Source organism: Abramis brama, assembly GCF_963993115.1.
Source record: "Abramis brama genome assembly, chromosome: 21".
NCBI lineage: Eukaryota > Metazoa > Chordata > Actinopteri > Cypriniformes > Leuciscidae > Abramis > Abramis brama.
This window is the reverse complement of record NC_139983.1, coordinates 1666625-1692047: the sequence shown is the minus strand read 5'-3', so window position 1 is coordinate 1692047 and position 25423 is coordinate 1666625. Positions and strand designations below refer to the sequence as shown.

The window sequence follows — 25423 nt, the reverse complement described above, 5'->3', positions numbered from 1 at the left end:
ACATGGCCCCGGTCATCCTCCCCTCAATACGGAGCAGTCGTCCTGTCCCCTTTGCAGAAAAACATCCCCAAAGAATGATGTTTCCACCTCCATGCTTCATGGATGGGATGGTGTTCTTGGGGGTTGTACTCATCCTTCTTCTTCTCCAAACACGGCGAGTGGAGTTTAGACCAAAAAGCTCTATTTTTGTCTCATCAGACCACATGACCTTCTCCCATTCCTCCTCTGGATCATCCAGATGGTCATTGGCAAACTTCAGATGGGCCTGGACATACGCTGGCTTGAGCAGGGGGACCTTGCGTGCGCTGCAGGATTTTAATCCATGACGGCGTAGTGTGTTACTAATGGTTTTCTTTGAGACTGTGGTCCCAGCTCTCTTCAGGTCATTGACCAGGTCCTGCCGTGTAGTTCTGGGCTGATCCATCACCTTCCTCATGATCATTGATGCCCCACGAGGTGAGATCTTGCATGGTGCCCAAGACCGAGGGAGATTGACCGTCATCTTGATCTTCTTCCATTTTCTAATAATTGCGCCAACAGTTGTTGCCTTCTCACCAAGCTGCTTGCCTATTGTCCTGTAGCCCATCCCAGCCTTGTGCAGGTCTACAATTTTATCCCTGATGTCCTTACACAGCTCTCTGGTCATGGCCATTGTGGAGAGGTTGGAGTCTGTTTGAATGAGTGTGTGGACAGGTGTCTTTTATACAGGTAACGAGTTAAAAAAGGTGCAGTTAATACAGGTAATGAGTGGAGAACAGGAGGGCTTCTTAACCCTCTGGGGTCTGAGGTGTTTTTGGGGTCCTTGAGATGTTCTGACATGCCCTGACATTTGTGCTTTTTTCAGTTGCTTATAAACATATTAATGGCAAAGGTGTAATTACACTCTATTTAGCACAAACAGGGCTACCATAATATGTGAGCAACATGTATGTACATGTTTTCATTTTTGAGAGAATAATGTTTATGCATGGTTATTGAAAAAACTAAAAATGAAAGTTTCTGCAATAAGACCACAAAACACATACTAAATATGTGTCAATAAGTCTTTTGACTAATGGATGTCGTCGCCTAGAGTTTTTCTTCAAAATGATGTGAAAATTATCCTGCCTAATCTTTCACATAAAACGATACATTGATTTAAATTTTGTCAAACACTTTTAGTTTGGAAAGGCAATATGCGGATGGGGCGTAAACGATCCAACACCATCATGAATATTTAGTGGTTCACACCTGAGAAGTTCACACCCATATATATATATATAATTGGTTCACAATTGGAAACACAGTTGTTGTTTTTTTCACAAATTGTGCTTGCAAATTGTATAATATCCAAGGTAAACATTTCTAGTAATTGTGCAGTTAATTCTCATGCTGTATTTTCAGAAAGTTTTGGAATATATTCTCTACCCAAATGTGTCACGAATAAAACAGAAGGCTTTAAAGAGAAGGCTTATATTGACCTTTTAAGTTTTTGTTTACATCTATCCTTGTATATATTTTAGCTATTTTATTAAAAAGGTTATACAATTACAACAATTAAAATTTTCAAAGTTAAGGATTCATTAGTTTGAATATCGCCTACATTGGAACAAACACTATTAACATCTTAGTTGATTATTTTTGACAAAACATATATATTTAACACATGAGCAGAAATTGGCAACATTATAAGCTTATTTGATGTGGCAGTATTTTACAGTAAAAACTTTATAATCTATCCGATTTTTGTTGTCGTTTTTTTGTTTATCCGATTTTTACTCATCTTAGTATAGCAATAGAGTTTGGTAAAAGCTGTTCATTCATTCACACACAGAAACGCGATTCATTTTGAAACAGTATTTGTGCCAGCTGTAGTAGCTACACAACAGCGTGCATCTGTCCATTCATTCATTCACGCACAGAAACGCGATTCATATTTAAACAGTCTTTTTGCGTGTACAGACACTTGCGATTAGAACAAAGCATAGAACTGACCTATTCCTCAGCGGGATCTCCTCGAAATGAAACTTCCAGAACTTCTGAGGTAAAATTTCCAGGATTATTATCAAGATAGTATTATTCCTCACAGCGTCGTACTACATGAGTCTGAAAGTGAACTCGCAGTGTGTGTTATACAGCTGATGTGGGCGTTTCACATGATTGCAGGATCGCCTCACATTTGCGTTTGAATAGCGCGCGTTCTCCATGGGCGGAGTCAAATTAAAACATAATGAGCTGAGATGAGAACGACTGACATCTCTCTCTTTTCATTCTTTTTTCTCTTCTCATATTACATAAACTGAGAATATTTGTTTTTTATAAAAATTACTTCATTTAAAAGAAGAGAATTCAAGCTTCATGCCTGTGTGACTGTTTGACTGAGTATTCGCTGAGTTATGGTTCATTTTCGGACGCGTTTCAGAATGGACTACACTGACAGAGAGAAGGCAGAACTCGCTTCGTGTTTATTTTTCTTTATTTGGCGAAAAGCACAACACTTTGTTTTTATTGTGAGTATACACAAAAAAAAAAATACACACTTAACAGGATCGATTGATGTATGAAACTCCTATGGAAAATCAAAGTCAACAGAGTATTTTTGAGTCAATTTTACACTGATAAAAAAAAGCGAGCTGGTATCGCCGGCGATACCGCCGACCCCAGGGGGTTAAAGAAAAACTAGCAGGTCTTTCGAGAGCTGAAATTCTTACTGGTTGGTATGTGATCAAATACTTATGTCATGCAATAAAATGCAAATTAATTATTTAAAAATCATACAATGTGATTTTCTGGATTTTTAGATTCTGTCTCTCACAGTTGAAGTGTACCTATAATAAAAATTACAGACCTCTACATGCTTTGTAAGTAGGAAAACCTGCAAAATCGGCAGTGTATCAAATTTGTACCACTTGTTCTCCCCACTGTATATTGTAACGCCTCGAATCTCGCGTTTGCTGAGGCAGCGTGTAATTACAAGACTGTATAAATAAATATTAAAACAGTAATGTCTGGTGAATATGGCTACATTTAATTCTAAGGAATTAGAATTATGGAATATTATCTGACTTTGAGAAGTTAGATATTTTAATTCAACCTACCATTCAGAACAGAAGAAGAGTTTCGCTTCTAGAGGTCCCCCTCAGAGAGCTTGGGACTCTAGGCGGCGCTCTTACCCACAGCCTCCTGAGAAGACGGATCTGAGGACCGGAGAGCGGAGAGCAGACATCCTGTCGAGGCAGGGGCTGAGGCCCGGGGAATGGAGTCTTCACACCGAGGTGGTAAAGTCGATAAATGAAAGGTTCCCTCGAGAAAAGTGGAAGTGGATTTGTTCACGTCTCGATGGACGTCCCACTGTCCACTGTGGTTTTCTCTTACCCATCCAGCCCCGTTGTGTTTGGATGCCATGGTACAGACGTGGCCGAGGCTACACCTGTACGCTTTTCCCCCCATCGCTCTGCTCCCGGGAGTTCTGGAGAGGGTCCATTGAGATGGGATCAGCCTACTTCTAGTAGCCCGTACTGGCCGGCCCGAGTATGGTTTTCAAACATCGTAGCACTCCTGGCAGGCCAGCCTTGGCAGATCCCTCTGAAGAGGGACCAACTTCTGCAGGCCGGGGGCTCAATATTCACCCTCGACCTGACCTGTGGAAACTTTGGGCCTGGCCCCTGAGGGGGCTCAGTACCTAGAGGCTGCCCTGTCGGTTGAAGTGGTTGAGACCATACTCAGTTCCAGATCTCCTTCCACTTGGAGATTGTATGGCCTAAAGTGGAATGTGTTTCCACTTGGTGTAGAGAGTGTGAGGTGGACCCAGTTAACTGCCCAATTGGCTTCAGTGCTGGACCTCCTCCAAAATCTCCTCTCGGCTGGCCTTAGCCCATCCACACTCAAGGTGTACGTGGCTGCCATTGCGGCCATCCATGCTCCTCTGGGTGATGGGCCTCTGGGGAGACATCAGTTGGTCTTACGTTTCCTCCGTGGGGCTTGGAGGATGAGAACTGCGGCTCGTACCAGAGTTCCCACATGGGACCAGGCAGTGGTTCTCGAAGGGCTGGTCGAGGCCCCCCTTCGAACCTCTGGAGTCGGCTGAGGCCAAGAACCTTTCCCTCAAGGTAGCTTTTTTATTAGCCATTACTTCTCTGAGGAGAGTAGGAGATCTTCAGACGCTCTCAATATCTCATAGGTGTCTGGAGTTTGCTCCAGGCGATATTAAGGCTATCTTGAATCCCAGGCCGGGCTATGTGCCTAAAGTGCCATCTAATGTGGCACGGCCTACGGTTCTGCAGGCTCTTAATCCTCCACCTCACGTGACAGCGGATGAAGAAAGACTTTGTTTGCTCTGCCCTGTCAGAGCTCTCAAGATTTATATTAAGAGGTCCTCTTCTTGGCGGAAGTCAGACCAGTTGCTGATGTGCTTCAGGTCACCCAAGAAGGGGCTTCCCCCATCCAAACAGACCATCAGTAATTGGATCGTTCAGGCTATCTCTATGGCCTATCAGGTGTGCAGTTTGCCTTCACCTTGGCCATGAGGGTTCATTCAACCAGAGGCATGGTGTCCTCTAGAGCAGTGGTTCCCAAACCTGTCCTGGAGTACCCCCAACACGTTTTCTTTGTCTCCCTAATCAAACACACCTGATTCAACTCATCAGCTCATTATCACATTGTTGGGGGTACTCCAGGACAGGTTTGGGAACCACTGCTCTAGAGCCCTCCTTTCAGGGGCCCCGATCCAAGAAGTGTGCAATGCACACTTGGGTCACACCTCAGGATGGGCCACACCTCATACATTCATCAGATTCTATAGCCTGGACATTCCTTCTACGACAGGCACTCTCGTGCTGCCTGTGCGCAGCTTCACACTGGGACAGGCAGGACTCATTGTGGCATAGTGGGTACTCATTCCCCAAAGTGCCGTATCGACTCAGAAAGGGAACGTCTCAGGTTACGACTGTAACCCTTGTTCCCTGAGAAGGAAACGAGACACTGCGTCCCTTCGCCACGCCTTCCCCTGCCTGGGAGTGACTTACTTCATCGCAAAAAGCTAACTCTGTTGTGTGCCGGCATCCCTTTGTAGCTTCTGTGTATGCCGTTACATGTTACGTCATGACGCAACGCCAATCAGGATTGCAATAGTTTCATTCATGTTTCAGACCCGTTACGCTGGGGGGCATTCCCCAAAGTGTCATATTGATGCAGTGTCTCGTTCCCTTCTCAAGGAAAAAGGGTTACAGTTGTAACCCGAGACATTGTACACTGTTGGATTATAAGATACAACTCAGACCAATATTTCATGTCTAATTATTTACTTATGTGGCAAGTAGCCATGTAATAAGCGGGATAATGTACATCCAGCCGGTTGTTATCTCAGAATAAACCCCCTTCAGGGGTGTGTGTGTGTGTGTGTGTGAGTGATCTCAGAATAAACCCCCTTCAGATTGATGGAAGACCAGAAGACCTGATCCTGATGAACCTGTCAGGTTTATTTTGAGATAACAGCCGGTTAGATGTACATTATCCCTTACTTGATAGAAGTGATCACATGGATTTAGACCTATATTGTATTTATATAAAGCGTTCAAAGGTAAATTTGTACTTCACTGGCGTCGAAATCAGGCACATATAAATGTCAGGTAACGCGATTCCTGCCTTCCTGTCAATATCCACGGATCACTGGATCTTTGGTAAGTTGTAAGGAACACTATATTGAGTCCAAACTTTAGCTTAAATTGATAATCGTTTGTTTTACTGGCGTTTTCAGTTTTTTCTATTAAATCCAGTCACTCAGCAGCTCTTCTGACACTCAGTCCGGCTGAGGGAGTGTGTTCCTCCGGGAAAGTGACTCAATGCAAACCCTATATACCTAGACCTGCCTAATAAAATTAAAACATAATCCTCTGAATACAGTCATTTGCTGAAATTCTGAACAAATTTTAAATATGGGCTAAAAGAAGAATTGATGACCGCACCCAATAATGGTGTCATGAATATAATCACCTAATCCTTTCCCATCAAATATAATTTCCCAACATTTACAGTAAGGTGATTTGCTTCACACTGCGTAAAGTTCATAATTTCTGAATGATATTCAGATGTGTACCATCTTTTATCTGACAAACCTAGTATTACAGTGTCATCAGAGTATTTAATAATGTAATTATTCTTGCAGTATTTATACTAATACAGTCATTTGTATATAAAGTAAAGAGAATGGGAGAGTTTCTGTTGAGCAGTTGTTTAGATTAGTCACCACTGAAAACACCCATTTTTTATGTATTAATCAAATTTAATAATAATCATTGCAATATCAAGAGCAATTGTCAATAATAGTGATTTTGTCATAATACTGCAGCCCTACCTTGTCTTTTAATGGTACAATTGATATACTTTATGTAGACTGTAATTTTACATTAATCTCATAATGTTATTGTGATTTTTGTGTAAATGCCTGTATGAACAGTTTTAAACAGTCTGTCTATACCAATTTTTTTAGTAACAATCTGTAGTATTCTGAAGTAATTGGTTAAATATAAGGCAATAAAGACATTTAATCAGGTAATTATAAAATCCGCGCTTGCGAAGGTTAAAGAAAATTCCTCTGGAAATCAATATTGGCTCTTAATGGAAAAGTTCATTTATGACCCTGAGTTAACACTAAAACGCACCCTATCTAGTTTATAAATGCCTCTTATTGATCGTATTATGAATGAATCATCCATGCAGGTTTACATTTTTTCTTCTTGACCTGGTAATTTTTATGTGGGTCTTCCAGTGAAGCGTTGGTCTTCTCTCTGGTGATGTATGCCCGATTCTTCAATCATTCGTTGCTTTTGAACCCCGCCCTCTGCAAGCTCAGCTGCATACACTTCAGAGAGCCACACCCAAATCTCAACATCCAATCAACAACCAATGCATAGAACCAAGCTCCACCCTACTTTTTTTTAAAATAACACATTACTCTCGGATGTTTGTCGTGATACATGAGAAAAGATGTTGCTACTTCTGTTTCATCGCAACTTTAAAATACACATGCTAGAAACACTCACTGACTTGTGCAAAGTTATAATTAATATATTTTCAACTTTTTGACAACATATTGTGAGGAAAACCCCTGCAACTTTAGCAGAATATTACACAGGCTGAGCAGAAAGACATGCAATGTAATTAAGAATGAACTTCATTCATGTGGAGCTACTTCAGAATGACAAAATTGCTCAAGCAACAAGAATGCATGTGATTTGACAAAAATAATCAAGATTTGTGATAAACTGAAGGACGATTTTAATTTTGTCTGGTCATGAATGTCACTTTCCAATGTTGATCGTAACGTGAGAAAAGCCTGAAGCTGAGGGACGTTCACATTTGAATACGGTGTGTTTATATGGAGAAAGCGTTCAATGTAGTGTGTTTAGATGGAGAAAGGGTGCAGTTCAGTGTGTTTAGATGGAGAAAGGGTGCAGTGCAGTGTGTTTAGATGGAGAAAGGGTTCAGTGTGTTTAGATGGAGAAAGGGTTCAGTGTGTTTAGATGGAGAAAGGGTGCAGTGCAGTGTGTTTAGATGGAGAAAGGGTTCAGTGTGTTTAGATGGAGAAAGGGTGCAGTGTGTTTAGATGGAGAAAGGGTTCAGTGTGTTTAGATGGAGAAAGGGTGCAGTGTGTTTAGATGGAGAAAGGGTTCAGTGCAGTGTGTTTAGATGGAGAAAGGGTGCAGTGCAGTGTGTTTAGATGGAGAAAGGGTTCAGTGTGTTTAGATAGAGAAAGGGTGCAGTGTGTTTAGATGGAGAAAGGGTGCAGTGTGTTTAGTAGGGCTGGGGTAAACGATTATTTATTAAACGATTAGTCGGGCGATTATTTTATCGATTAGTCGACTAATCTAACGACTAATTTGAATTAATTATCCTGTCTGTTATTCGCATATCTCTCGAACCGTTACTCCGATGGATTTCAAACTCGACAGCTGTCTGGGCACGAGTAAGTGCAGTGCCAAGTTTGACGTTGTTTGGATGAGAAATGCAAAAGATATTGTTAAATATATCAGTAAAAGAAGCACTTAGAAGGTTGTGGTTTAAAAAATAAACATTCTGACAAACACACTGTCAGCTACAATGTTTACTTCTGAATAATATAGTATAAACGTGATAAATCCATTTTGATTAATTTGAGTAAAAAATTGATTTTCTTTACCAAGAAAGTGGCAAGATTAAAACCACTATTTTCTGTTTCAAACTTTCACATAGCATCTTTAGGTTATAATAACATAAATAATTCAAATCCAGATTTTGATTATTTTTTAGATTATTTTTTTCCCAAAAATGCAATAAATTCATGACACGTTTTTTTTTTTTAAATGCAATTAATCCATTGAATCAATATAAAAGTTATTTTTCATATTGAAACTGTTGAAAATACACAACAAAGTAAGTTGATCCACATGACAGCCTCTGAACTCGGTCAATACTAATCTTATATTTAGCACGTACTGGACTAAACATAGGCTACATTCAATCAGCCATCGCTAAGAAATACCTTCTGAAATTTTTTGACGGCGATCAGCTGTAAAATGGCTTGGTCCTGCTCGGTTTTCGTTGACTGAGTACAAGAATTTTTTTAAAAGATCCCCTGGGGTTCACGTGTCAGCATTCGACAGAAGTTTGACGCAGTGTGAGAACAAGCAACAGTCGGCATTTCTCTTCCTCCCGCGTGCCTCATCTTGTTAATCTCCTCACGTAAATGATTAGATTTCGATAGCTTACGTTTCTTCCCTACGGCAGAATCCACCACAGGTCCATCAATGCCGTCAAATGTATTCATTTTTTTGTTTGTTTGTTGATCAAAAAGTGCAAAGTAGATAAGGAAAACTAGGATGCCGGGTGTATTCAAAGCGCCACCGTTACTGTTTACAATGCGTGGAATGGTGCGCTGTGATTGGTTGAGCGGATTTATCACATTCTGCAGAGAAAGGAGACAGGCGTTTGTCGCGGTTTGGAAAGAAAGGGAGAAAACATGACAGAATAACACGGCGGGCGGTGTGTGTGTGGCGAGCTGTACCTCCGGGAATGGTACAAAAAAAATAAATAAATAAAGAAGCGTCGACGCAAAAAATATGACGTCGACGTAATTTTGACGTCGACGCGTCGACGTCATCGACGCACCGCTACAGCACTAGTGTTTAGATGGAGAAAGGGTTCAGTGTGTTTAGATGGAGAAAGGGTTCAGTGTGTTTAGATGGAGAAAGGGTTCAGTGTGTTTAGATGGAGAAAGGGTTCAGTGTGTTTAGATGGAGAAAGGGTTCAGTGCAGTGTGTTTAGATGGAGAAAGGGTGCAGTGCAGTGTGTTTAGATGGAGAAAGGGTTCAGTGTGTTTAGATGGAGAAAGGGTGCAGTGTGTTTAGATGGAGAAAGGGTTCAGTGTGTTTAGATGGAGAAAGGGTGCAGTGTGTTTAGATGGAGAAAGGGTTCAGTGTGTTTAGATGGAGAAAGGGTTTAGTGCAGTGTGTTTAGATGGAGAAAGGGTTTAGTGTGTTTAGATGGAGAAAGGGTTCAGTGTGTCTAGATGGAGAAAGGGTTCAGTGTGTTTAGATGGAGAAAGGGTTCAGTGTGTTTAGATGGAGAAAGGGTTCAGTGTGTTTAGATGGAGAAAGGGTTCAGTGTGTTTAGATGGAGAAAGGGTTCAGTGTGTTTAGATGGAGAAAGGGTTTAGTGCAGTGTGTTTAGATGGTTTAGTGCAGTGTGTTTAGATGGAGAAAGGGTTCAGTGTGTTTAGATGGAGAAAGGGTTCAGTGTGTTTAGATGGAGAAAGGGTTCAGTGTGTTTAGATGGAGAAAGGGTTCAGTGTGTTTAGATGGAGAAAGGTTTCAGTGTGTTTAGATGGAGAAAGGGTTCAGTGTGTTTAGATGGAGAAAGGGTTTAGTGTGTTTAGATGGAGAAAGGGTTCAGTGTGTCTAGATGGAGAAAGGGTTTAGTGTGTTTAGATGGAGAAAGGGTTCAGTGTGTCTAGATGGAGAAAGGGTTCAGTGTGTCTAGATGGAGAAAGGGTTCAGTGTGTTTAGATGGAGAAAGGGTTCAGTGTGTTTAGATGGAGAAAGGGTTCAGTGTGTCTAGATGGAGAAAGGTTTCAGTGTGTTTAGATGGAGAAAGGGTTCAGTGTGTTTAGATGGAGAAAGGGTTCAGTGTGTTTAGATGGAGAAAGGGTTCAGTGTGTTTAGATGGAGAAAGGGTTCAGTGTGTTTAGATGGAGAAAGGGTTCAGTGCAGTGTGTTTAGATGGAGAAAGGGTGCAGTGCAGTGTGTTTAGATGGAGAAAGGGTTCAGTGTGTTTAGATGGAGAAAGGGTGCAGTGTGTTTAGATGGAGAAAGGGTTCAGTGTGTTTAGATGGAGAAAGGGTGCAGTGTGTTTAGATGGAGAAAGGGTGCAGTGTGTTTAGATGGAGAAAGGGTTTAGTGCAGTGTGTTTAGATGGAGAAAGGTTTTAGTGTGTTTAGATGGAGAAAGGGTTCAGTGTGTCTAGATGGAGAAAGGGTTCAGTGTGTTTAGATGGAGAAAGGGGTGTGTTTAGATGGAGAAAGGGTGCAGTGTGTTTAGATGGAGAAAGGGTGCAGTGTGTTTAGATGGAGAAAGGGTTCAGTGTGTTTAGATGGAGAAAGGGTTTAGTGCAGTGTGTTTAGATGGTTTAGTGCAGTGTGTTTAGATGGAGAAAGGGTTCAGTGTGTTTAGATGGAGAAAGGGTTCAGTGTGTTTAGATGGAGAAAGGGTTCAGTGTGTTTAGATGGAGAAAGGGTTCAGTGTGTTTAGATGGAGAAAGGTTTCAGTGTGTTTAGATGGAGAAAGGGTTCAGTGTGTTTAGATGGAGAAAGGGTGCAGTGTGTTTAGATGGAGAAAGGGTGCAGTGTGTTTAGATGGAGAAAGGGTGCAGTGTGTTTAGATGGAGAAAGGGTGCAGTGTGTTTAGATGGAGAAAGGTTTCAGTGTGTTTAGATGGAGAAAGGGTGCAGTGTGTTTAGGTGGAGAAAGGTTTCAGTGTGTTTAGATGGAGAAAGGGTGCAGTGTGTTTAGATGGAGAAAGGGTGCAGTGTGTTTAGATGGAGAAAGGGTGCAGTGTGTTTAGATGGAGAAAGGGTGCAGTGTGTTTAGATGGAGAAAGGTTTCAGTGTGTTTAGATGGAGAAAGGGTTCAGTGTGTTTAGATGGAGAAAGGGTGCAGTGTGTTTAGATGGAGAAAGGGTTCAGTGTGTTTAGATGGAGAAAGGGTTCAGTGTGTTTAGATGGAGAAAGGGTGCAGTGTGTTTAGATGGAGAAAGGGTTCAGTGTGTTTAGATGGAGAAAGGGTCCAGTGTGTTTAGATGGAGAAAGGGTTTAGTGCAGTGTGTTTAGATGGAGAAAGGGTTCAGTGTGTTTAGATGGAGAAAGGGTTCAGTGTGTTTAGATGGAGAAAGGGTTTAGTGCAGTGTGTTTAGATGGAGAAAGGGTGCAGTGTGTTTAGATGGAGAAAGGGTTTAGTGCAGTGTGTTTAGATGGAGAAAGGTTTCAGTGTGTTTAGATGGAGAAAGGGTGCAGTGTGTTTAGATGGAGAAAGGGGTGTGTTTAGATGGAGAAAGGGTGCAGTGTGTTTAGATGGAGAAAGGGTGCAGTGTGTTTAGATGGAGAAAGGGTGCAGTGTGTTTAGATGGAGAAAGGGTGCAGTGTGTTTAGATGGAGAAAGGTTTCAGTGTGTTTAGATGGAGAAAGGGTTCAGTGTGTTTAGATGGAGAAAGGTTGCAGTGTGTTTAGATGGAGAAAGGATTCAGTGTGTTTAGATGGAGAAAGGGTGCAGTGTGTTTAGATGGAGAAAGGGTGCAGTGTGTTTAGATGGAGAAAGGGTTCAGTGTGTTTAGATGGAGAAAGGGTGCAGTGTGTTTAGATGGAGAAAGGTTTCAGTGTGTTTAGATGGAGAAAGGGTGCAGTGTGTTTAGATGGAGAAAGGTTTCAGTGTGTTTAGATGGAGAAAGGTTTCAGTGTGTTTAGATGGAGAAAGGGTGCAGTGTGTTTAGATGGAGAAAGGGTGCAGTGTGTTTAGATGGAGAAAGGGTGCAGTGTGTTTAGATGGAGAAAGGGTGCAGTGTGTTTAGATGGAGAAAGGTTTCAGTGTGTTTAGATGGAGAAAGGTTTCAGTGTGTTTAGATTGAGAAAGGGTGCAGTGTGTTTAGATGGAGAAAGGGTGCAGTGTGTTTAGATGGAGAAAGGTTTCAGTGTGGTGTGTTTAGATGGAGAAAGGGTGCAGTGTGTTTAGATGGAGAAAGGTTTCAGTGTGTTTAGATGGAGAAAGGTTTCAGTGTGTTTAGATGGAGAAAGGGTTCAGTGTGTTTAGATGGAGAAAGGTTTCAGTGTGGTGTGTTTAGATGGAGAAAGGGTGCAGTGTGTTTAGATGGAGAAAGGTTTCAGTGTGGTGTGTTTAGATGGAGAAAGGTTTCAGTGTGGTGTGTTTAGATGGAGAAAGGGTGCAGTGTGTTTAGATGGAGAAAGGTTTCAGTGTGTTTAGATGGAGAAAGGGTGCAGTGTGTTTAGATGGAGAAAGGTTTCAGTGTGTTTAGATGGAGAAAGGTTTCAGTGTGTTTAGATGGAGAAAGGGTGCAGTGTGTTTAGATGGAGAAAGGGTTCAGTGTGTTTAGATGGAGAAAGGTTTCAGTGTGTTTAGATTGAGAAAGGGTGCAGTGTGTTTAGATGGAGAAAGGGTTCAGTGTGTTTAGATGGAGAAAGGGTGCAGTGTGTTTAGATGGAGAAAGGGTTCAGTGTGTTTAGATGGAGAAAGGGTTCAGTGTGTTTAGATGGAGAAAGGGTGCAGTGTGTTTAGATGGAGAAAGGTTTCAGTGTGTTTAGATGGAGAAAGGTTTCAGTGTGGTGTGTTTAGATGGAGAAAGGTTTCAGTGTGGTGTGTTTAGATGGAGAAAGGGTGCAGTGTGTTTAGATGGAGAAAGGGTTCAGTGTGTTTAGATGGAGAAAGGGTGCAGTGTGTTTAGATGGAGAAAGGTTTCAGTGTGGTGTGTTTAGATGGAGAAAGGGTGCAGTGTGTTTAGATGGAGAAAGGTTTCAGTGTGGTGTGTTTAGATGGAGAAAGGGTGCAGTGTGTTTAGATGGAGAAAGGTTTCAGTGTGGTGTGTTTAGATGGAGAAAGGGTGCAGTGTGTTTAGATGGAGAAAGGGTGCAGTGTGTTTAGATGGAGAAAGGTTTCAGTGTGTTTAGATGGAGAAAGGGTGCAGTGTGTTTAGATGGAGAAAGGGTGCAGTGTGTTTAGATGGAGAAAGGTTTCAGTGTGGTGTGTTTAGATGGAGAAAGGGTGCAGTGTGTTTAGATGGAGAAAGGTTTCAGTGTGGTGTGTTTAGATGGAGAAAGGGTGCAGTGTGTTTAGATGGAGAAAGGTTTCAGTGTGGTGTGTTTAGATGGAGAAAGGGTGCAGTGTGTTTAGATGGAGAAAGGGTGCAGTGTGTTTAGATGGAGAAAGGTTTCAGTGTGTTTAGATGGAGAAAGGGTGCAGTGTGTTTAGATGGAGAAAGGGTGCAGTGTGTTTAGATGGAGAAAGGGTTCAGTGTGTTTAGATGGAGAAAGGTTTCAGTGTGTTTAGATGGAGAAAGGGTGCAGTGTGTTTAGATGGAGAAAGGGTTCAGTGTGTTTAGATGGAGAAAGGGTTCAGTGTGTTTAGATGGAGAAAGGGTGCAGTGCAGTGTGTTTAGATGGAGAAAGGGTGCAGTGCAGTGTGTTTAGATGGAGAAAGGGTGCAGTGTGTTTAGATGGAGAAAGGGTTCAGTGCAGTGTGTTTAGATGGAGAAAGGGTTCAGTGTGTTTAGATGGAGAAAGGTTTCAGTGTGTTTAGATGGAGAAAGGGTTCAGTGCAGTGTGTTTAGATGGAGAAAGGGTTCAGTGTGTTTAGATGGAGAAAGGGTGCAGTGTGTTTAGATGGAGAAAGGGTTCAGTGTGTTTAGATGGAGAAAGGGTTCAGTGTGTTTAGATGGAGAAAGGGTGCAGTGTGTTTAGATGGAGAAAGGTTTCAGTGTGTTTAGATGGAGAAAGGGTTCAGTGTGTTTAGATGGAGAAAGGTGTGCTCTGGAAGCTGCAGGATCTGAGATTTGAGATGACACCACAGAGAGCTGTAATTAGTTATTCAGTTACGCCGTGATTATGTGTGTGCATTGACGGGGAGGAGGCCACTCAAACGCCGGCTCACTCTCAGCACCTCCTTTCGCTTTTTGTTCTTAAGTGCTGCGCTCTCATTAAAATGCCTTTTTAACCAGCATGGCACCTGCTTTAAACTCAGAAGCGTGCGCTCGTTACGCTAATGGCAGCATGTCTCAGCGGCGTCCCACTCTCTCCAAAGCCAACGCCACACAAATTAGCTACATTTCACAAACAATTTCACCGACTCGTTACGCAGTTAGATGTTTATTGGAAGATCACTGACTTCCCCCGAGCGATACTTGTGCCAGATTGAGGTGGCGAAGCGGTGGCCCACATAATAGACCTCTATTATAATTGGAGCCCTGTGTCCATTTATGCCTTTATTTATGGAAGCTTTGCATTGAAGTACATGCAGCGGCCTTTGTGTTTTTGCCTTCGGTGTTTGGACGCCTCCCTCGGGTTACGAGCGCGTGTTAAACCCCGAACCCTTCGCCACCGGTGCTGTTATCTGCTCCTGAAGCTCGTTCTCTCGTCTTCTCAACTCTTTTCAGACTCCCGTGACATCCAATGTGCCCATGAACTTCTTGTTTTCCTTCAGATTCCTCTGACCTCTTCCAAACCCAGCAGTCAGTAGAAGAGCACGACTGTATGTCATCCGGTCTGATGTTACAGTAGTTGTGATGGCTCATCAGAGCTACGTTTATGCAACAACTGTTGGGAAATACTGGAATAGATACAATTAAAATGAATATATTCCCTCATGTTTTTATTCCTTTTTTAAAATAATCTTTCATAATCCCCAATCTTTCATTTTTCACAATCCAATCCACTGGATCTTCCAGTGAGGGTCAGAGGTTACGCTGACAGTCTGCGTGAGACTGAGATTTTCAACTCTTCAGTTTAGACAAGCACATCTTTTAAACTGATTCACTCATGATCGTTCACGACCGCACGAGCAGAACTGAACTGAACAGCTAGTCGTTGTCAATTGGATTACTAACAGTTAGCTGATGTTAAAGTCCTCCTGTAGTCCATCATTGTATCCCTTAAAACTCATCTTTGAACAACAAAATTACATATGTAAACGTTTTTCATGCCTTAAAATATCTTGAATGTAACTCGACACCCTTGCCTCATTTAGTATGTGCGGTTCTATGAATATGCAAATGAGCCCCGCCTCCACTCACTCGCTCAGCTCAGAGATCCACTGGTTGACGATCACACGTTGATCTGATTGGTTACAAGGTAGTTTGTGACGTCAGAAACACCAGCGATTTCAAAGCGTGTTTTTGAGACTGTCTTTGGTTCACTGCAGTTTTAAGGAGGAAATACTCAGCAATGGTGTCGACTTATGAATTTACACATGGTTTGTCTTAAAGCATATTAAAAACACCACATAGACACATAAACAACATTAAAAGCTGAATAAAAAATGACAATGTTGATTCCCTGCCGTATTTAAACATGGTTAAGTTCTTCATGAAGCGTAACGTGTGTGTGTGTGTGTGTGCAGGTTCGGTCCGGGTCTGGTCATCTACTGGTACGGGTTTATATCGGATCTGGACTGCGAGCGTGAGCGAGGGATCCTGCTGAAGGACGGCTTCCCCTCAGACATCGTGACCCTGTGTCACGGGCCGACCCCGTGTGGAGCCGGAAGCCATTCAGCTTTCCTGCAGAGCGAGAGGACTGGCGAACATCTGCCCTGACCTCCCGGTGAACTCCAGCCATCGGGGTGTAAAGCTGCAGGTAGCGCTGGGCGGCTCCACGTTCACTCAGAGTGTGTGTGTGTGTGTGTGTTCTGCTGTAATAAAGTTGTGTTCTTCATATATTGTGTGTTTATCTTCTGAGGCTTCGAGTGACGCTCTGCAAAACTTCCTCTTCTGTCGAGCCGTGGAGAGATAACAGAGATATGAGAGATTCCTGTCTGATCTCCGTAACCCTGCACAGCCTGACACACGACACGAGTCCGAGACATCCATTCTTTCTATAATGCAACACTTCATTAATTCAGTTCAATTCAATTCACATTTATTTGTATAGCGCTTTTCACAATACACATCGTTTCAAAGCAGCTCTACAGAACATGAGCCACATTACTGTTATCAGAGGGAACTAAGTTATGTATTTCACAAATGTACATATACAAAAGCACAGTTAGTTAAAAATGTATTAATTTAAACAATGCAATAATTAAAGGCAGAAACAATGAGCTCATTAAAGTAATGAATACTTTCATGCTTTCAATATTAAACCGTCTATACAAAGTTTATAGCTGATATCGTCTGGTAAAGTGAGAATATGGAGGAAAAGCAGCTCAGATTTATTCCCCAAACTGAGCAAAAATATGAAATTTGCTGCAGATGTTGATATTAAAATGGATAAAAATATGACATTTTGATGCTTGTGATGTAAATCAATAAGATATTTTTAGCATTATAGCAGATACTGACATAAAATGCATATAAATATCAATATTTGCCAATATTGTCGTCTTATGATGATATTTAAATGCTTAGTTTAATGATCAAAGCTCTGTAGTTTTAAATCATATAATGCAATGCAATACAATGATGATTGAGAGATGAACAAATAAACCTTCCTCAAAAGCCTGATGATCATATTTGATACGCGTGATTATGATAATAAATGATGTATGATAATCAAGCGAAGCTGCTTCAGTCCAGCTGAAATATTACTAACAATATCAAAGTTATTCTTGCGTTTCGTTGATAAATCAGGGCAGATTTGACACAGAAAGACGTGAAGCTCGAGCTGAAGGAGGACGTTTGTACAATCATGTTCATCATTAGAGGAATTATGAATGTGTGAATCAGAATATGATCCAGCAGGCTTTAGGGTTAATGAGGACCGTCTCTCAGTCGAGCCTCTCGTGATGTGTTACCCATAAACCCCTAACCCTGGATCAGGAGCCTCACACGGACAGAAAGAAGGAAAAACACGGTGAACGGCGAGTCAGTTCCTCCGGAGAGTTCCTGTGATTGTGTTCCTGATGATCGGTGTAAATCAGATGTGCTGCGGTGATGTGTACATGTTTCTGCTTCAGATTCAGGAGCTCATTAATGTCACTGAACGCTGGAGTTCAGCGCGCTCGTCTAGTGGACAGCCCATGTGTTTCTGAACACTTCCAGTCATCTTTCAAACATCAAGATATTTTTAAAGACACCTCCGAGATTTCAGGCCGTCCACTGTTCACTGTGAAGTGTGTGTCCGCCACAGAATTAAAACATCACAATTCTGACTTTTTTTCTCACAATTGCAAGTTTATATGAGAATTGCGTGATATAGTCTCAATTCTGTTAGAAAGTAAGATTTGTGAGATATGAAGTTGCAATTGTGTGATATAAGGTCAGAATTGTGTGATATAAAGTAACAAATGTGAGATGAAGTTATCTTTTAAAATGTTTTATTGTGTGGTGGAAACGAGCTTTCATAGTTTACCCAAAACTTTGATGCTTCAGAACGTCGTTTATTAAGAGACTGTAAAATAAATCCTCATGAATGAAGCGCTTAATCTGAGATCACTATATGATGAACAGATTTATTTGGGCTTTTATTCACATATGAACATTAACACACACACACACACACACACACTATTGGTCCGCAGTGTGCAATAGCCCGGCTGCATGTCTCTGCCGTTGAGAAGTTTGAGCTCCTCGAGTGCAGGATGGAGTCTGATGGAGATCCGCAGCTGTTTCTGCTCAGTTATTAACATATTCATCTGTCAGCACAGCAGCAGGTGTGTTATTATGTGCTGCTTCACACACACACACACACATGCTCTTACATCAGCAGCGGTTTAATCCAGATCCACTACAGAAGCCTGAAACTCTTACTGAAATTAATATTAGCACTGTATCCATTATTACATGATGTAATGTGTCATTTTACATTTACTTTATATGATACTTTTGTGGATAAAATATTCAGTGTTGAGTCTAATAAAGTTGTAGAAAATGTCATTCGTTACAGTTGAGACAAACACTGATTGAATGGTTGAGCTTAATGAGTGAGAAAAGTCTAAAAAATACAGTAAAAACAGAGAAATATTATTCCAATGTAAATCAGCTGTTTTCTATGTGAATATATAGTAAAGTGTAATTTATTCCTGTGATCAAAGCTGAATTTCAGCATCATTACTCCAGTCTTCAGTGTCACATGATCCTTCAGAAATCACTCTAATATGAGGATTTATGATCAAGAAACATTTATGATTATTATCAGTGTTGAAAACAGTTCTGATTTTTGTGGAAACTGAAACATTTTATTTTTCAGGATTCTTTGATGAATAGAAAGTTCAAAAGAACAACATTTATTTGAAATATAATCTTTTGTAACATTATAAATGTCTTTACTGTCACTTTTGATCAGTTTAATGCGTCCTTGATGAATAAAAGTATTAATTTCTTTCAAATAAAAAATCTTACTGACCACAAACTTTTGAACAATACTGTACATTTCTGGGCGGAGTTTATATTCATATGCACTTATATAACTATACTTTTCATGTTTGCAAACCACAGTTGTTTTGCAGTGGTTTTGTCAGTGAAACTTCACTCTGTGTGTGTGTGTGTGTGTGTGTGTGTGTGTGTGTGTGTGTGTGTGTGTGTTTTGGTTTATATTACATTGTGGGAACCAAATGTCCCCACAAGGATGGTAAAACCTGAGATCACCTCCATTGTGGGCACCAGCCAGCGATCCCCATGAGGGAAATGGGTTAATAAACATACTAAATGATATTTTTTTGAAAATGTAAAAATGCAGAAAGTTTTCTGTGATGGGCAGGTTTAGGGGTAGGGTTAGTGTAAGGAGATAGAATATACAGTTTGTACAGTATAAAGACCATTAAGTCTATGGAGAGTCCCCACAAAGATGTGTGCGCCTGTTTGTGTGTGTGTGTGTGTGTGTGCGTGTGTGTGTCTGCATCACTCTAGCAGTTGAAGCTTGTTCTCCTCCAGTCGTGTCTCTGGTTCTCTGACTGTCTCTGATGAACACACAGATCTTCCTCTGAGTGTGTGTGTGAGAGAGTGAGTGAGTGTGTGAGTGCAAATGTGAAAGACACACACTCACACTCTCTCTCTCACACACACACACACACATACACACACTCAAACTCACACACACAAAATTCACTCACACACACTCTCTCACACACTCAAACTCACACACACACTCAAAATGTGAAATGAGGACATCATAGACTCGTGTTTTTATATAAAGTTATTGGTAAATATAGTGTTTTAACAGCAAACCTTCAGTTTTATGCATTAAAAAAAAGCATTTAGTTTTGATTTATAGCATTCCAAATGTATTCAAAAATAAAAATACATTTGCATACAATTTCTGTCTTAAAGGTTGTTATAATATCTACTTATTATTATGATTATTATTGCTGTTATATGAAGGTCCATTTAAAGTTTGAAATGTTGTCTTTCTATTTAAACTCCTGCTTTATTAAACGAGTGTCAAAAATCTAAACTCTCAAATGTGAATATGCAGATAAAGGATGAAACCCACACGATACACTGACTATCATTGTGTCATGAACGAAACGAAATATAATAATGACATTTACAGTGAGATAATGAAAAGTCACAAAAAATGGCATTAATATTCAGATGTTTCTGTTCTTTAATCTCGTCTGGACGATCCTGATCTTCATCCTGATCTTCATCCTCACCCTCAGGGATTCAGGGAAAGTGTGTGATGCTTTACTGAGTGAGATCATCTCGAATCATTTATAAAAATACAGGAATGAGATTCAGAAATATTTCGTCACGCCCTTATTTATTAATTTATGTCTCAGCCTGAAGGGGTCGCTGTGATATTGAGCCCCGGGGTTTGAACACACACACACACACACACACATTTATACACACACGCACTTACACTCACGTACAATCTTTTTCTCTCACACACACCCAGATAAACACATTCATATATACTACAGTATTTCTGTCACTTTTGCGAATTGTATTTTCTGATAGGCCTATTATTTAATAGAATGATCATTTTTGGTTCGTTTACTAGAAAATGACCGTTTCCGTGATGTAATTTCTGCTCCTCCGTCTTTATAAATCATTATTAAGCCTATATCATTTTAAGTCAGAAATTCTAAGAATTTACCTAAGAAATACCTCAGAAATGTACGGCCATTTTCTTTCTTATTATAATTATTAGTAGTATTATTAATGCCATAGCCTATACAATAACAGTATACTGAGATACAGTGAGAAATATTCATGTTGTGCTGCTGTGATGTCAGATCACTCATGAACATCATCATCATCATCATCATCATCACACACGCAGGAATTATGAAACTTTTTCCTGAGCTTACTCGAGAATAATAATCCATATATAATAAATCACAAATTGTGTTTCTTCATTATGTTAGTACTGTAAATAAGTAGCCTAAAAAAACGATTTTTTATTTTATTTTAAATTGTAATAGGAAATACAATAAATGGATAAATAAAATGCAATAAATAATTAAAAACATAATAACAATTCTCAAATGAATAACAATATTAATAATAACAATAATACCACGTAATATTTTGTCAAGGTATTGCTCATACTGATACTGTAGGCCTACCGTATCTCATCATAAATACTGTATGCGTCTTAATCTTCCTCATCGTCGGTGTGAAACAATATATTTCTGTGTGCTGATGGCGTCATTTAATAAATCTTCAGTTATGCATTATTAGAGATGTTTCTGTCGGCTGAGTGTGAAATAATGCTGTAGTTTGAGATCATGTGAAGATCTTCAGATTTACTATCGTGTTGTTTTACTCCGAACACTGTTTCTAAATGAAAAACAGAGAGAGAGAGAGAGAGAGAGAGAGAGAGAGAGAGAGAGAGAGAGAGAGCGAGAGAGAGAGTCGCATTATTCCTCTGCATGTGCTTTATTGATCAGTGACTGTGAGCTAATGTCATTATCCTCATCAATAGAGAATCACTGTGATGCTGACAGTGATTAATGATCAGGGGCCTCTGCGCGTGACCCCGGGGCCCCGCAAACACACACACACACACACACACACACACACACACACACACAGCAGATGCCTAACGGGGTCTCTGCATTAAAGCCGATGTGTGTAGAAAACAAGAGAGTTCGTCATCATCTTCATCTTCATCACTGAAATCGTGAACAAACACGCGCGTGAAAATCATCCGATCCGAATTCACTTGCTCGTTTTCTCCTCGTTTTGTGAAGAGTGTGTGTGTGTGCTTTTGTGTTCTTACATTCCCGTGATCTGACATGAGGAAGATGATGATGATGATGATGATGAAGGCTGGATCATCCATCATTCCTGTCACGGGCTCAATTCAGTCCGCCTCCTGTCCTCTATTAATATTAAAATCAGCTCACAATGATCCGAGGTCCTTTCACTTTCCTTTCTTTCTTTCTTCCTTCCTTCCTTCCTTTCTTTTTCTTTCTTTCTTTCTTTCTTTCTTTCTTTCTTTCTTTCTTTCTTTCTTTCTTTCTTCTCATATTCTACAATTTCAAATTAAATCTTTCGCACGTCTGTTTTTTTCTCTCGAATGCTTATTAATTTATCCATTAAAATAACACATGCCCGTTTGTGAATCTTTGCGAATAAATGCGTAAAGAATTAATCGTATATTAAAAAGGTCAAGAATAAATCGCATCACGCGCAGCGCAAAACGCAAATCTTTATTTTAAAGACTGTATATTATTTAGTCATAGTCAAATCTTTATTGTATTTATATAAATGAATCTGTTCGCGGTTTTATTTCGTGTCATTGCAGGATCTGCGCGTGTAGAAACAGCACAATCTCTATTTTAATGACTGGATAGTTCTAGACACACATTTTCAATGCTATTCTTTTGTAAATAATTATTACCGTTGATGTACATTTTAATTATTATTAATAATAATGTAACTGGGCTCTACAAATAATTAAACACCTCCTGCTTTGGGGAAAAATACAGTTTTGTTTTATGCATCGAGCTTTAAAACGAGACATTCCGCGCAATCGAACCCTTCAGTAAATATTCAGAAAAAAACATGTTAAACATTAAAATAATGAGGAAAGATCCACTTTCACATCAAGCCCTTGAAACATTTGCCTATGAACGTATTTTTATTTTATTTTTTTCACTAGATTTTCTCTGGAAATGTTTTAATGTGTTTAGCGCATATTTAATTCCTTGTTTTAATTACGCACGTGCGCGTCGTCATCAGTATTATGGCCATGAATGATTGTATTAGTGTTTTTCTAAAGTAATGTTGTGTAAATGCAGTTGCAGTGTAGAGATGAGACAGCAGGAGGCGCAGCAGAGACTCTCTTCATCCACAACCTCCATCTAAACTCACTTACACTGAGCGCTTAAACAACAACATACTGGAAAACTGGCCGATTCCCGCAATCATGTTAAACAGGAATGATAAGGATTTTATATCATCATTTCCACATCTGATTCGCAACACACTGCACAGCACACAAGAATCTACCAAAATCAAAAATGAAATATTTATTACAGCATTTGTGACTGAACACCTTTGAAACATTACGCCACAGTCCTCATACAAGTATTGAATGTGTTTGGGAGACAGTATTCTTCTTCTAGTGGAGCACGTGCTGAGAGAGGAGGGGATCATGGACATACAATATCAATGCCACAGCAGATCTGAAACTAGCAAAAACATTCGTCTTCAATTGAGGTAAACACATAGAATATCTAACATGAAACAATTAATAGACTGAACTCTGTACGAAGTTTCTTACAATATTCTCTCAGCTTCTCTCCGAGCTTTGAGTTCATAATTTAAGTTCTTTTTTTTTCTTTTTTTTCATCCTTTGTAAAGTTTTTCACATCGCGATCGCTTCTCTTCTGTATGTGCCAAAGAATCCAGAGAACCGCGTGTCGGTAACGTCCATATATGGCAGATTATATATATATATATATATATATATATATATATATATATATATATATATATATATATATAGTATGTATATATGTACATATATATATATTGATCCCCAGGCGTGAAACTGCTGTAGGATGTTGGTTTTTCTCCAGGAAACACGTCCTTCATAAGGCTCTTACTCTGAGAGTCCATGATACAAAATTAATAATATTAATAATAATAATAATAATAATAATATTAATAATAAAATAAAAACGTATAAAAGCAACACAATCCAGTGCTTGGGCAATTCAAACGAAGAACTTCACCTACAGGGCAACATTCATTCATGGACCAAAGAAGGGGGGAAACGCATGAGGAAAGAAAGGATGAGGGTGTCGTGAAGAGAAGAGAAGAGAAGAGGAGAAGAGAGCGGCTTCAATCGGCAGAAACTGCTGGAGGAGGAATAATCATCCGTTCTCCGGTTATTCCTGCGATCAGAGCTCCTCTGCTTCGGGATCAGCACACACAGTGTGAACAACAGGCTTTACTCTAGGACTAGCTCAGGAAACATAACGCGAGTGATACAAATGTACAAGATTTAATTTAGTTTCTATGCTTATACTACAGTAGTTTGAACTCTTGGAGTCTCTTTTGTATTTTTTTTCTTTTCTTCTTTATCGTGTGTGTGTGTGTGTGTGTGTGTGCATGAGTATTAACAAGTTCAAACATCCTCTGTTGATTCGAACAGACACCCAAGACTTTACAAAGTGTTTTCGTCGTCAGCTCTTGGTCCTCCAGCAACGGAAGTAACAAAATTCACAAGATTAAAAAAACGATCACAGCTCGACTGGAATTCCAGGTGAAGCTTCTAATTCACCGCTTTTGTCTTTTCCTTCACACATCTTTCGTGGGGTTTTTGTCCGGGTCATGATCCGGGATGGCGTTGGTCGGGTCCGGAAGAGTCGTGGTCAGTTCTGGTGTCTGTGCATCAGCATGGCCACACGGGTCAAGGAGGACGAGGGGTTCGGTGGAATCAGTGGGTTCGGTGGGTTTGGTGGATTCGGTGGATTCTGTGGGTTTGGTGGGTTCGGTGGATTCGGTGGGTTCGGTGGGTTTGGTGGGTTCGGTGGATTCGGTGGGTTCGGTGGATTCGGTGGATTCTGTGGGTTTGGTGGGTTCGGTGGGTTCGGTGGATTCGGTGGATTCGGTGGGTTCGGTGGGATCGGTGGATTTGGTGGATTCGGTGGATTCTGTGGGTTTGGTGGATTCGGTGGATTCTGTGGGTTTGGTGGGTTCGGTGGATTCGGTGGGTTCGGTGGGTTTGGTGGGTTCGGTGGATTCTGTGGGTTTGGTGGGTTCGGTGGGTTTGGTGGGTTCGGTGGATTCGGTGGATTCTTTGGGTTTGGTGGGTTCGGTGGATTCGGTGGGTTTGGTGGATTCGGTGGATTCGGTGGGTTTGGTGGATTCGGTGGATTCTGTGGGTTTGGTGGATTCGGTGGATTCTGTGGGTTTGGTGGGTTCGGTGGATTCGGTGGATTCGGTGGGTTCGGTGGATTTGGTGGATTCGGTGGATTCTGTGGGTTTGGTGGATTCGGTGGATTCTGTGGGTTTGGTGGGTTCGGTGGATTCGGTGGGTTCGGTGGGTTTGGTGGGTTCGGTGGATTCTGTGGGTTTGGTGGGTTCGGTGGGTTTGGTGGGTTCGGTGGATTCGGTGGATTCTGTGGGTTTGGTGGGTTCGGTGGATTCGGTGGATTCGGTGGATTTGGTGGATTCGGTGGATTCTGTGGGTTTGGTGGATTCGGTGGATTCTGTGGGTTTGGTGGGTTCGGTGGATTCGGTGGGTTCGGTGGGTTTGGTGGGTTCGGTGGATTCTGTGGGTTTGGTGGGTTCGGTGGGTTTGGTGGGTTCGGTGGATTCGGTGGATTCTGTGGGTTTGGTGGGTTCGGTGGATTCGGTGGGTTCGGTGGATTCGGTGGGTTCGGTGGATTTGGTGGGTTTGGTGGATTCGGTGGATTTGGTGGATTCGGTGGATTTGGTGGATTTGGTGGGTTTGGTGGATTTGGTGAATTCTGTGGATTTGGTGGATTCGGTGGATTTGGTGGATTCGGTGGATTTGGTGGATTTGGTGGGTCGGTGGATTCGGTGGGTTCTGTGGGTCGATGGGTTTGGTAGGTTCCGTGGATTTGGTGGGTTTGGTGGATTCGGTGGATTTGGTGGGTTTGGTGGATTCGGTGGATTCGGTGGATTTGGTGGATTCGGTGGATTTCGTGGATTCTGTGGATTTGGTGGATTCGGTGGGTTTGGTGGATTTGGTGGGTCGGTGGATTCGGTGGGTTCTGTGGGTCGATGGGTTTGGTGGGTTCCGTGGATTTGATGAGTTGATGGGTTTGGTGGATTCA

At 41.1% G+C, this 25423-nt stretch overlaps 1 protein-coding gene across 3 annotated transcripts in view; it reads left to right on the top strand.

The window, feature by feature from the left end:
- The window catches only part of cdin1 (CDAN1 interacting nuclease 1), a 107708-nt gene extending 91611 nt beyond the window's left edge, over positions 1–16097 (top strand). For 2 of the 3 annotated variants that reach the window (XM_084096615.1, XM_084096613.1), the window contains exon 12: positions 15626–15938. In XM_084096615.1, the coding sequence (XP_083952741.1) occupies positions 15626–15818 (193 nt within the window). In that variant the 3' untranslated portion in view covers positions 15819–15938. Of the gene's footprint in view, positions 1–15625; positions 15939–15960 lie in introns of those variants that run through there. The other variant, XM_084096614.1, reaches the window with a different exon arrangement.
- Positions 16098–25423: the final 9326 nt, after the last annotated feature.